Source organism: Lepidochelys kempii, chromosome 12 (assembly GCF_965140265.1).
Source record: "Lepidochelys kempii isolate rLepKem1 chromosome 12, rLepKem1.hap2, whole genome shotgun sequence".
Taxonomy (NCBI): domain Eukaryota; kingdom Metazoa; phylum Chordata; order Testudines; family Cheloniidae; genus Lepidochelys; species Lepidochelys kempii.
The window spans coordinates 6,740,230-6,753,892 of NC_133267.1; the positions used below are offsets into that span (position 1 = coordinate 6,740,230).

The 13,663-nt window shown below is 49.2% G+C and overlaps 1 protein-coding gene across 13 annotated transcripts in view; it reads left to right on the forward strand.

Annotated features, from left to right (window-relative positions):
* The window catches only part of KIFC3 (kinesin family member C3), a 73,700-nt gene extending 60,875 nt beyond the window's left edge, over window positions 1–12,825 (forward strand). For 12 of the 13 annotated variants that reach the window (XM_073307382.1, XM_073307384.1, XM_073307386.1 and 9 more), the window contains 9 exons: window positions 169–350; window positions 747–851; window positions 1,410–1,540; window positions 3,789–3,912; window positions 5,656–5,785; window positions 6,483–6,712; window positions 9,420–9,554; window positions 9,937–10,045; window positions 12,147–12,825. In XM_073307382.1, coding sequence (XP_073163483.1) covers window positions 169–350; window positions 747–851; window positions 1,410–1,540; window positions 3,789–3,912; window positions 5,656–5,785; window positions 6,483–6,712; window positions 9,420–9,554; window positions 9,937–10,045; window positions 12,147–12,172 — 1,172 coding nt within the window. In that variant the 3' untranslated portion in view covers window positions 12,173–12,825. The remainder of the gene's footprint in view (window positions 1–168; window positions 351–746; window positions 852–1,409; window positions 1,541–3,788; window positions 3,913–5,655; window positions 5,786–6,482; window positions 6,713–9,419; window positions 9,555–9,936; window positions 10,046–12,146) is intronic. The other variant, XM_073307385.1, reaches the window with a different exon arrangement.
* Window positions 12,826–13,663: the final 838 nt, after the last annotated feature.

Consider the following 13,663-nt stretch of genomic DNA (forward strand, 5'->3'; position numbering starts at 1 on the left):
TCTAAGTCTCCACCTTTGGGATCTGGAGTTGCAGAAGAGAATGCGAGCGGTGAAGTGGATGGTGTTAAGCACCTTCGCTGTCTGATGCCCTTTGATAAGAGATAATCGGTGGGAAGGTTGATCGAGAGCTTGTCTCTGTGTTTTAGTCTGTATTTTTGTCTTGTAAAGGAAATATCCGTGTGTTTGGCCGAGTCCGGCCAATAACTAAAGAAGATGGGGAAGGGCCTGAAGCAGCCAACTCAGTGACCTTTGACCCTGACGACGACGCTATCTTGCACCTGATGCACAAGGGGAAGCAGGTGTCTTTTGAACTGGACAAGGTTTTCTCGCCGCAGGCAACACAGCAAGATGTAAGTACATTAGCATGGACTTCCACCTCAAGAGAAAGGTGTGGGTCAACATGAGTGTACACATAATTATTTCATAAGGTCGCAGATCACGCACAGGTCCCTGATTTTGTAGGGGAAGGATGGAGAAGAGAAGGTAAAGCAACTCTTTCCTCCAAAGGAGCAATAAGCCGGCAGAGGAGAACTCGAGTAGACTTAAGAGCTGTATCTCTGCTCCTGCCGGTATAAATGTATATGCTTTTCCGTCACCCAATGGTATGCAATAAATTAATGTAGAAACGAGAGGTTCCAGCACAGCCAGTCAATCCCAAGTGTAATCTGTATGAGAGGCTGCAGCAGGGGGAGTGGTTATGCTGGGGTGTCAGATATTGCTCATTTTTATTTCTTTCCCATTGGCAGGTATTCCAGGAAGTTCAGGCCCTGATCACATCCTGTATTGATGGCTACAATGTCTGTATATTTGCCTATGGACAGACAGGTGCAGGCAAGACATATACAATGGAGGTAAATTTCCCCTTCTCGCCTTTTCTCTCTCTATCTCCCTCCATCTTCCCTTTCAGTGTGTCTTCTTGCTTTGCTTCCTGTATTCTACAGCTCAGTGTCATCATTTCTTGAGGAAGGGTGAGGGTAGATTGATCCCTAGATCACTGTATGTAACGGATATGGTCATGGGTAAATGTGTGTAAATTCCCCCTTTGTCACCATGACCAAGAATGATGTTCCCTGATTAACCATGCACAGCAGCCCTGACTATGCATCTTCCAAGTTGGTAACAAACCTCACAATGCCAACAGCAGAACAGTCTGAAGAAGAAGGTTGGAACCTGGTTGTTTTGCAACCTTCTGGCTGTTCCCCTTCTCTTCCATGAGCGTGGGAGGTGGATCTTGGTGATTCCACAGTGAATCATGGATGCCTGTTCCAAGCTTTGTCGTGGTGTAATATCCTACCGGTGTCCTCACAACTGCACACCGTATGGGCTCAGTGGTGAGTCTTGTGTCAGTCACTCTGTCACACCTTTCTCTCCATTGATGTCACATGTGAGATTTTTTTCGCGATCATCAGGGAACTCCTGAAAACCCAGGAATCAACCAGCGAGCTCTTCAGCTGCTCTTCTCCGAGGTGCAGAGGAAAGCGTCTGACTGGGGCTACACTATCACTGTCAGTGTGGCGGAGATTTACAACGAGGCGCTCAGGTAACAGGAAGGGAGCCTGGGAAGGGTGGGAGTCTGTAGGAAAGCTTGAGTGTGGGATGTCTGTGTCCCTTAATGGGTGACATGGAGTGTGTGCGCTGAGTCACCCTGCAAAGGCAAGGGCAATCTGTCCTGGTGCTCCTCCAGGGCAAGGTGGCTCCGCACTGCACGTGGGCAGGGCTGGGCATAAATGACACACCTGAACTCTGAACCAGGCTGTCTATTGTCGGTGTAAGAAGAACAGGAGGACTTAGAGACTAACCAATGTATTTGAGCATAAGCTTCCATGAGCTACAGCTCACTTCATCGGATGCATTCAGTGGAAAAATACAGTGGGGAGATTAATATACACAGAGAACTTGAAACAATGGGTGTTACCATACACACTGTAACCAGAGTGATCAGGTAAGGTGAGCTATTGCCAGCAGGAGAGCCGGGGGGACCTTTTGTAGTGATAATCAAGGTGGGCCATTTCCAGCAGTTGACAAGACTGTCTGAGGAACGGTGGGGGGCGGGTGGGTGGGGAATAAACATGGGGAAATAGTTTTACTTTGTGTAATGACACACCCACTCCCAGTCTCTATTCAAGCCTAAGTTAATGGTGTCCAGTTTGCAAATTAATTCCAATTCAGCAGTATCTCTTTGGAGTCTGTTTTTGAAGTTTTTTTTGTTTATTCCCCCCCCACACACACACACTGTTCCTCACATGTTCTTGTCAACTGCTGGAAATGGCCCACCTACAAAAGGTTTTTTTTCTCTCCTGCTGGTAATAGCTCACCTTACCTGATCACTCTGGTTACAGTGTGTACGGTAACACCCATTGTTTCATGTTCTCTGTGTATATAAAATCTCCCCCCTGTATTTTCCACTGCATGCATCTGATGAAGTGAGAAATAAATAAATTTGTTAGTCTCCAAGGTGCCACAAGTCCTCCTGTTCTTTTTGCGGATACAGACTAACACGGCTACTACTTTGGAACCTATTTTCGTTGTGTTTACCAGGGAGTTTACTTGTAGTGCTTAGGCTGGGAATTCTTAATGGCTGAAAAGCAGGTTCGCTTCATATATCTCTCCTCCTCCAACTTGTCTAGTGTACGGTCTCTTCTCTCCCATGTACAGGTAATTAAGAAGCATATGGTGTCTCCAAAATCTTAAACTACCACACTGATCCTGGGCTGTACATTCTGTTTTTGATGTGTGCTCCAGTCCCCTAGCTTTAGCGGGCTCGGGGATTTTTCTCAGCACACAGGGCTTTCAGAACTCCTGCCTGGAATTCTTCCCAAGCCTTGGGTTCCTAGAATGCCTTCTGTTTCTATGGCCTCTCGCTCATGCCAACACCTGTTAAAACATCAGCCAGCAATCAGACTGTATTTTTCCCCTTCATGCTTTCGCTCTCTGCCTCCTCATTTTCCGCTAATGGATGTGGAAACCCCAACAAGCTTTAATTGGAAGCTCTTTTACATTAACATTCTCTGCCTGTGTTTTGTGCCTTTGGCACTTTGGTTGTTACGTTTGGAAATTGTGAGCTATGGTCTCAAAGAATGAGAAGCATTTTCCTCCAGTGAATTCTTCTTCTTGTCTCCTTCAGGAGTAGGGTTGGGGGTGGGAATGGAGCATAGAAGGGTGGCAGCAAAGACACTGGAAAAATGACTTAATTATACAGCAACTGGGTAGGTTGAACCTGAGACGGAGACTGTCAGTTGTTGAGATAATAAAAGCTGCAAACCAGGCATGAGTCAGATCAGGTGGAAACAGGGGAGTGGAACTTCTGAATGTGTATCTGTTTGGGGCGCTATACGGATGGGTTATGTTACATTCCTGACAGACAAATAACACACACACAGAAAATAGAAGAGCTGAGACTATAAATAGATGAGGAAGCATCCAGTGGGAAATGATTCCTCTGAAAATCGTATAGCTGGTGTTGCTAGTATTTAGTCTGTGCTTGTTCACCCAAAGCCAATGAAAAGGTTCTGTGGGCAACAGTTGGGGTAAGCATGCTTGAGGAGAGATCCTGGCTTCCAACGGCTGGAAAAAGCTTGTCCTGTCTAGGTCATAAACCAGACCACTGGCAGAGCAGAGGAGAGCATGGGAGCCTGGCCTGCCTCGGGCTGTAGTTTCCTTGGTGGGGACATTAGTTCAGGGGTGGTCAGGCTGAAAGGCCTCATACCTTTCACCTTTGTAAGTCACTAGTATAGGGAACAGAAAATGACACGAGTCTGAGGGGAGGGTCACCTTACCCATCTTTACAGGGACTTGCTTGGCAAGGAGCCTCAGGAGAAGCTGGACATCAAACTGTGCCCGGATGGCAGCGGGCAGCTGTATGTACCAGGACTGACTGAGTTCCAGGTGCGAAGTGTGGAGGATATTAACAAGGTAAAAACATCCTGAGAGATGGAGAAACCAGGAGGGGAAGGGCAGCGATGGTACCTAGTAGATGGGGTGAACCAGCTGGGGGATCACCTACTGGGATGGGGTGAACTGCCCTGTGCATTAGAGAGACTTACTCAAGTTCTTGTCTTATGAACAGACCAGCTGCTGGAGCAGTGGTCGCAGCACAGGGACAAGAGGATGCAAATGCCTCATCTCTCCACACATAAGATCAGGGCCATCCCTAGGGGCCTGGGACAACCCCCCCACTCCCTCTGGCCCAGGCCCTGCCCCCACTCCACCCCTTCCCCCAATCCCAGGCCTCACCTCTTCCTGCTCCTGCCCCACCCCACCCTGCCCTACCCCCTTCCTGCCCCCAATCCACCCCTTCCCCCAATCCTGTGCCCTGCCTCTTCCCTCTCCTGCCCCTCCCCACCTCTTCCCACGGAGTAGAGTGGGCTGGAGCTGGGTTGCTTGCTGCTGCCGGCACCAGGCCCCCCGCTAACTCCCCAGGCTGCCCTGGACCCTGCGTCCTGAAGCACGGGGCCCCCCAAAGCATGGGGCCTGGGGTGGTTGCCCTGGTCTGTCCTATGGATGGGACGGCTCTGCATAAGATGAAGGCAGTGGGCACAGATCCAAACCCTCCTGGACTCACATGTGTGATAGACTGACACGTGTGATATTTGCCTCTTGTAGGAGTCAGACTGAAAACGAGGCACCCAACAGAATCGACCCAGAAAGCAGCTTGTAATGTGAGCTGTGTTTCTTCACATGCCTAAGATGTACTGTAATTTCAATTTCATGAGTCAGCACTTCACAGAAACAGGGAGCAGGTGACAGATTTGTAAAGAATGAAGATACATTTAGTTGGGATTGGTCCTGCTTTGAGCAGGGGGTTGGACTAGATGACCTCCTGAGGTCCCTTCCAACCCTCATCTTCTATGATTCTATGAAATGGAGGTCTAAGTAATTACCCCTCCGAACTGGGTATGTTTGTGAGGAGCAGGGAAGGGAGACTGGAATAGGGCCCTGAATATAATGTGACAAATGCCACATGATGAGACCAGTTCGGAGGTCAATAACCCTTTGTGTGAGCCACCAATAATTTAAAAATAAGCTTTTGGGGCCTAGATGGCTCTCAGGGCGTTAGTAGGATACCAAACCTTTCTCCCACAGGTTGAAGGGCTGGACAGTGCCTTGTGTGAAATGAACTGTCAGGTCTCAGTCCACTTCTGTGTCCATATCCCAATTATATCGCCCCGCGACCCCCCCCCAGACACCCACCCACCCACTGGGTTTGCACCCTTGCTGGCAGTCTCTGAAAAGAGTGGGCCTTGTCCTCCCACCAGAAAAGGAGAGAGATGCACTGGCCAGAGATGTGTGATGGGAAACTAGCACTGACTGCTCATACCATACCTATTCTATGGGCAAATTTAGTGCTACTGTCAATCCAATATCTTTCGTGAGCAATTAAGGTCAGTCATTGATGATTTCATTGCGGAAGGCATAGGGTTAATATTTGCCTGGGGTTATGAGCATCTGCAAGGGAGAAAGGGCTGCCGTTCATCCACGTTCTGCTCAGAAAATGGGGTAGCCAGTGGTGCGGAGCATCAGCAAGGAAGATCTGCCAAAGACCTGCCCACCATGTTGTCATTTAAGAAAGTGGTAAATGTAGACAGGATAGATGAAGCTGCTGGCCAGAGAACACAATGAAATCCAAAGGCTCACGGCTTTCTGCCTCTCTCCCAGGTATTTGAATTTGGGCACTCAAACAGAGTGACTGAGTACACCAGCCTCAATGAGCACAGCTCACGGTCTCACGCCCTCCTCATCGTCACAGTAAGAGGACTCGACTACAGCACAGGACTTAGAACCACAGGTTAGTGTCTCCTAGGAGGTGGAGGGTGAGACTGGTGATCACACCTGTGCTTGGATGACACAGGCCTAGAGATTTGGGTTCAACTGCTGAAGTGGGTAACAAGTGAAAAAAGAACTGGGTGCCACTGGCCTACTCCCTAGGGGATGCTTGTCTCTGACACAGAAGTCCACACAATTACTGGGAGTCAGTGTTTGGGAGCAGAATGCTCAGGGTGTTGCTGGTCAGGACTGAGTTGTGTAGCCGAATTGAAAAAGAGGCTGGCTACTCTAGAACATCTGTAGTTATACATGCTAAGATAAGGTGCTCAGATTTCATGCTTCGGGACATCAGCTGATTGCTACAAGATCAAGAAGGAATTTTTACCCCCATGCATTGCACAATTGTGCAGTGATTCTGTATCAAGTGTAGGCAACCCCCAAAGGCTGGCTCAGCTTGTACAGTCCCATCTATTGGCCCTCTTTCATCAGCTCTAAATGTAATGAAAATCCAAGCTGCAGGTTGATCTGTGGGACTCTTTACTCATAATTCTCCATAGCAATATAAAGTTTAGTGTGTCTAGTTCCTAACTGGAGAGGATGGGGATGTTAATTAATTGCTAGGCAGGCCCCACTGTGGCTAGCACTTCCACATGGGCCAAGCAGGTAACTGCATAGGATTATTAAGTTTGTGCGTGTATTTGTGTTTTGGCTGGTCATAGGGAAGCTGAACCTGGTGGACTTGGCTGGATCTGAACGGGTAGGCAGGTCTGGTGCAGAGGGAAGCAGGCTCCGGGAGGCCCAGTACATCAACAAGTCGCTGTCAGCACTAGGAGATGTGATTTATGCTCTGCGCGCCCGCCAGGGCCACGTGCCATTCCGCAACTCCAAACTGACCTACCTACTCCAAGACTCCCTCAGCGGAGATAGCAAAACCCTCATGATGGTGCAGGTAGGTTCTGGGGCCGAATGGGCAGATGAGGTAAGGAGAGATGGTTGACTGAATCAGGAAACTTTATACTGTCAAAAAGCCAAGAGAAGTCCAGAACCTCATGGTCCAGAACCTCATTGGGTTCTTAACAGGTCTGAGGAACGGACATAAGAAAGCTTGTCTCAAGTTTGGATCGGTAGATACAATAAGGCTTCACTTGAGGTGTGGCTCTCCTCTGAAAGTGGCACTGTAGGGTTCTACATGGAGTGTCTCTAATTTTAATCAATGGTGCTGTTTATAAGTGAAAAGATGGGCTTTTTCGTAACAGCCAGCAACTTGAGAGTCAAGTTGGATTTCTTCCATCTCATCACCAGTAATAAAGGCCCTGCAGGCCAAATTATGGCTTAGTGACACCTGAGTACCCCCTTGGCTTCAGATTTTGCCTTCAGTGAGACCTGTGCAGTCCTGTTGCTGTCTGTGAGTTTGCACAGGTGTCACTGCCTGGAACCTACTTGGCAGGTTTGTCCCTAATGCATAAGAAGGAATAGAATTTGGCTTCCTCTCTCATAGCTGTGTTGGCTTCTGCATGGATAATAGGCGTAAAGAACAGTAAAAACTTGTTTTAGTTGCTAAAGTGAGCAAGGCTGACCCTGAATGCCCCATGGGGAGTAGATGAATAAGGAGGTGCCATTTTTACACAGTCATTTTTTAGAGTAGAAACCACATTTCTAAGAATAAGTTTGCAGTGCAACAATTGATACTATACTATACAATTTTAATGTGATCCACTAACTGGCTTATATGTTCGCTGGGCATTTATTTAAGCCGCTTCATTCTGTTTGTTCGGTTTGATTGGGGCAATACACAACATGTATTTATATAGCTGCCTTTGACCAGACTCAGGAATCAGTCACTGCCCTTCTGCTTTTTGAGAACACCCTCAATGTTACCACTGTGAGGAGTGGCACCCTCCTCTGGAAAATCTTCCTACACACCCACTAGGATTAGCTCTTCCACTGGTGTAAACTGGCATAGATTCACTGCAGTCTTCCAACTCTGTGGGGGGGTGCGTCCGTGTGCCCTTCTTTGTCGACGTTTGCTGCAGACAGCTGGGCTTCCCTACATGCCTTTACTTCCCACTTCAAACCATGCTCCTGTCTCAACATGAAAGTGCTGCAGGCCATAACGTATTACAGTCTCCCTCTCCAACATCAGCCTCTCTTCTTGAGTTCTCCTAGTGCCGCTGCGGAATATCTGCACTTGGTCGGGTCTGTGCTGGTGATGAAGCATGAGGAATACGTTACGTGTTGTGTAAATGTATGGCATTCCTCTCCCCTTTCCCCGCACTGCAGAGTAGCTTGCCATTTGGGACGTGTCACGGACTGAAAGGGAAAGGTGCCAGTGCAATGGAAGGGGATACTCAGGTTTAGCTGAAAGCCTCCTCTTACAACAGCGAGTGGACACTTCGAGCTGGAGATGTCATTTCTAGCTTGGGGAGATGTACCCTCACTAGCTTTGTTTGAGCCAGTGCGCTAAAAATAGAGCATAGCACGACAGTGAAACCAGTGAGAGGGCTGGCCACCCTAACTACAATCCGACTGAGGTCCGTAGGGATGGACTTAGGCAGTCAGCCCAGCCTGCTACCTGCACGGCAGCAGCTACCCTTCTATTTTTAGCGTGGTAGTGGGATCGAAGCTAGTGCACACACGTCTATTCGAGCTGGAAATGACACCTCCCGCTCAAAGTAGAGACATGCCCTCAGTCACAGAGGAGGAGCACAGTTGTCCATCACGGCACTCCACCAGCATCAGAGCCAAGAAGTCGGGGCATCCAATGAGATTCAGTCAGCCCTGCCTACTTGTCTGTTTACATTATACTTGGGGGCACTGTGTGAGGAAAAGACTTGATCTTGAAATGGAACCCGCAAAACTCATCCTTTTCTATTGTCTCTCTCTAACAGCTCTACTCAAAGAGAGCTCTGTTGTGCATGAGAGGCAGGAAAGCCAGTAAATCCATTCACAGATTCTAGTACTGGGTGGGTCACAGAGATCTACTTGTATATGGAAGTCTGAGAAATCTCATACTAAACTACGGCTCTAAATGTTCTCTAACAGCCAGGCCAGGCCAGGGGACATGTGGCTTTTTGGGGTGGGTTTCCCCCTCTCCTCTGTATTTTTCTGTGGTTGGCATTATCAGATTCTTAATAGTCTCTCTCTGCTCACCTCTATTTGTTCATGGTGGCCTGAGGTGTTTTTTTAAAACCTCCCTGCAGCTTGTGTGCCCCCTCCCCACCAGGAATTTCACCAATAAATCACTAGAATGCCTGTGTCTCCACTGTTCCCTTATGGAAGAGCCACTGAGCAGTTGCCAGCTGCTGTAGCTTATTTCAGCTCTCCTACAAACAAAAGTGTGTTAGTTACAGGGAACACACTTGACTCTGATTGTAAAGCACCACATACGTGTACAGTGCTATAATGGGAAATGATTTTTATTAATCATAGGCTCTTAGCAGCTCTGAAATACTCTTGCTGTGACGGAGAGCTGGAACTTAGATTCTATCCAGCCTCACTGAAACTGCTGTCTGATAGTGAACACGGCTCTTCCAGTCCTGCCCCCCCTCCTGTTACCAGGGATCGACGGCTGCCCGCTGCGAGCAGTACGGGAATATTGGGAGAGAGGCCGGGAGAGTTCAAGGCAGTGAATGCTGTGTATTTCTGTCTGGCTCCAGGTCTCTCCAGTGGAGAAGAACACAAGTGAGACTCTCTGTTCCCTAAAGTTTGCTGAGAGGGTTCGCTCTGTGGAACTGGGCCCTGTATCCCGGAGAGCAGAACTAGGGTCCTGGTCTAGTCAGGAGCACTTAGAGGTAACTAACCAACCCCGTTGCACTCTTCCATTGCCTTGCGTTAGATTGTTCTGTTGGGGCGCTGTTCACGTTCTGTTTCTCTGTGACACACACAACCTCCTCCACCCTGGGACAGTCTTTCTCCCTCTCTCACCAGCCCCAGGGCCTGAAGTTTGGAACTCCCCCTGAGGGCCCTTCTAGAATCTACCAGCCTGCTCAGAATACAATGGCCCCTTTTCTGACTGCCTTGAGCAGTAGTGGTCCCATCCGGCGCGGCCTGCATTCTTCATGTGGCAGATTTACTAGGCTGGCCCAGTGTGGTGATTTGTCTTTAAAAATCCTTAATGGTGCAGACAGTGTAGCTTTTCTTTGCCGTCTGATCCCGGGCTCTCGCTCTCTCTAGAATGATTCAGCAGGGGCAGCACAGCCCTCCATTCGAACACATTCTTCTCCTAGCTCCGGGACCCCTTTAAGACGAGCAGGCTCATTCCGGAGGAAGCTCCAGACCTCAGGTAGGTGCAGTGGAGAGGTCTCCTTCAGCCTCTCGGTGCTTCCCTATTTTCAGTAATGCTTCTTGACACATGTGGATGTGAATAACAAACTCCAGACTCTTCACCCTCTGTCCAAACTGTATGAATTCCCACCCCCTCTGCCCCACTCAGCTATGGTTTCTGAGTCCCTCCCAGCAAGAAGAGAACTTCTTCTGAATGCATTGTTTGTACAAAAGGCTGACCCAGAGGGCTTGTCTTACCATAAACGTGTGGGCATTGGCTCTGCAGCATCAGACAGAGCCCTTAGATCTCACTGAGGTGAGCTGCTTTATCCAGTGGCACATAGGCTGTAGAGAAAATTCACAAGCCCCTAATAGGGAGAAGTTAGGAGGCTCAAGCCACCCTCCTTGGATTTCAGATTGGATTCTCCAGGGACCCACAGACAAAGAAGGGATTTTTGGATAAATAGCCTGGTTTTAAACTGGCTCAGGGCCTTCTTCCAGCAAATGGACAAGACCCCTGGTCCACAGAGGGCCCCAGCCCTGAGGGACGGGTTGGAAGGGCTGGGCCTACCGCAGCCCTATAAGACCGTGTGCTTGTTCTGAGCTGAAGCTGTGATGAGCTTGAAACAACAAGGAAAACCATTGTGTGTGGTGGGGGGGCGGGTTGAGGGACTGCTCCTGCCAGAGCCCATATTAGGGTTGGGGTGACCTCCGGTAAGCTATTTAGCATGTGTGTAGGTTCTTTTGTTGTTTTCAATATGTTTTCTGTGTGGTGCTTTTACCTTAAGAATAAAATTGGCTTGCTTAGAAAGAGCTGTATGGTAAACACTGTTAACCATCTCTGCAGAGAAAGCAAGCGGCTGTAGTGGGGCAGCCTATCTCTGCTGGTGGGAATACCACACTGAAGGCAGAGAACTGCGCAGCCTGGAAATACCCCAGATAGAAGGGAGAGACGTGGGTCTCCACCCAAGAAAGGGAGCTGGAATCCTAATGCCCTTGCTGGGGCCCTAAGGGAAAATACAAGGCAGTTGCCCAGGACTGTGACAAACGGCTCTTTTCTGATACATCCAGTCCCAGTGTGCGAAGAGCGATCCTAGGAACTGAGGTGTCCACGTGCTCTGATGTGTTGTGCTCTATTCATGTTGCCTTTTGAGGGTCTTCACAGGACAGTTCCCCAGATAAATTCCAGACTAGACATGACTATAGAAAAGAGGATTGGTAACAACTGGGGCTAGTGCAGCAGACAACTAACGGCTCATTCGCCTGGAATAAGTTCATTAACTAAACACAAAAGATCTGGAACATTCCCAGTTAAATCTCTTCCACCTCCCTTCTTGGAAGAGGACCCAGTGGTGATGCTGCCTGGTCTGAGATCTTAATCCCACCTGCTTTGCTTCTGCTCCAGCGTCCATGTGGTGGGGAGCCGGTGCTGACCAAGGGAAGAGGTTTTCATTGCAGACTGCAAGCTCATGCTGTCGTCATCGCCTCTGGTTTAAGGACCAGTAATGGCCATATAGTTTGACAAGGCAGCATAGCAAAAACCACCCTTGGCAGCCCTTCCTGAAGGGGGCACAAAGAGAGGGAGGTGCTACATAACCTTTGTGCACTGCTCTAAATCCCACGCCCAACTTCCCCTCCTCCTCGTAGCACTGAGAGAAAAAGTGGGGGAGGGGGAGGCTTCGTTGCAGGGGGCGGGAACATGTGTAACCTCGTCTCCAATGAAACTGTGTTGTTCGCTTTGATTTCAGCCTGAAATTAGGGGAAGTCCTGGCCTCCAGGTGAGCATGTGCAGGTATGGAGGGCAGTCGGGTTTAAGCCTTTCTGTAAGCGGTGAAGGTCTCTACTTCAGTAAACGCTTAAGGAGGAAGGTCAAGTCTGCTCAATAACTGGCAAAGCGGGGCTTGTGTCTCAGAAACGGTGTGAGGTGGTTTGCAGTCTCTAATGCAGGGCGCTTTTTCTTTGGCAATTCATGGGCCAGGGTTACAGCCGGGGCCTTCCTTTGGTGGTAGCAGGGAGAAGCCCTCACACCCTAGAAGCACTGTCTCTACATTGGTGTTTGGGGCAGGAATTATGCATTCTCCCCTTTGCCATAGTATTGATGCTCTTTTCTTTCCTTGTAGGAAAGCTGAGGCCAGTCCCTGTGTGATGGACACGCTCAGCTGGGAAACAGGATCTGCTCCAGCCCCAGTGAGCTCATGCTGTGAAGGAGAACCCCTGCGTTTCAAGAGATCCGAAAACGGAAAGAGACTCTCCTCCTCCCCCACACCTCTCCCACTGGATTGACAATGCACACTACTGTGCCCTGTCACACATTCAGGAGCAAGCAGGACTCTGTGGGATCCAAGAGCCAAAGGTGAACACAGTTCTCTCCAGGCTCCCGAGCAGAGGCAGAAGCTCTTGGAAGCATGGACAACAGGTTGCTCCACTGCAGATGTGAAACCAGGTTGTCAGGTGCCGGTTCTCCTTCCTCCATCTCTGAACCAAGACTCCTGCAGAAATAAAGTCCCACCTGGAGACTCGTGTCACCAGATAGGGGCTCCAAGCTTGGCAGTGCACACTATGGACTCCATTGCTGGCAATGGATGCCCCTGGAGCTGGATTCTGGTGGACCTGAGCCCAGGGGCTTTTACCTGCCTCCCTGTGGCACTTATGCATGTATACTTTTATTTGCCATATGGAGGTTTTTAGTGGATCTGAAGGGAGAGTAGAGCTGCCGGGGCCTCTCCCATCTCACGGCCCCTGGCTTTATTTGTAAATGAATAAAGAGTATCACCAAGCTGTTGGTTTAAAACCTACCAACCAACCGTGTCTGTGCTTTCCTCTGTGCAACGACCAGGGCTGCGTCTGTTCGGATCTATTCATGGCTCTCCGGCTGCTGCCAGCGAGAGCTGTGGAAGGGAAGATCACGGACTTTCATGCCACTGTCTTCATCTCCTCAGAGATAGCTGGGGTAAAGCTTGTGTAGGTGTCAGCTGGTCGAGGACAACCTAGAGGTAATTTACGGCAGGGACGTCCACATTGGCCCTAGTTCAAACTTCACGCTGACATACTTGCACACATGCTATTTCATTGTATTCTGCTGCCCGACACACAACGCAGAGAGAGGGGAAGGGTGAATTTCAGAGGGGACGGTGTGTGCCTCTTATTCTTGGATTTAAACAGCATTTGGGGATCCAGAAGGGCCATAATTTGCTTGGCTAAAGCTCACAATCCATTCACTTTGAAGCAGTCTTCCACTCATTTTCACATCTGCAAACTACAGATGGGGACTGTCCTCTTCACCCACTTTTCCTAAAAATACAAGCAGTACCTTCTTCTGATCCCCCATTGCTGTTTCTCAAGCAGTCCTCTCCCTCCACCAATCATCTCCTTAGTTGATTATAGCTGTGGAGGGTGGGGATAGCCACATAGGAAAGCAAGTTTGCTGGTCATTACGGTAAATGTTGAGGAAGAAATGTTCTAGCCCTTCTGTGCTGTTTGTCCCTTAGCAGAACTTTTCCATGACATGTCCTGCACCCTCTGTGTATAAAAGCAGCAGCCAGCCACCACTAAAACCAGCTGAACTGTCTGCCTTAAACCAAGGATTCCTCATAGCCAGCCAGAGTTCCTTGGATCCAACTCTAGAGGCAAATGAAGC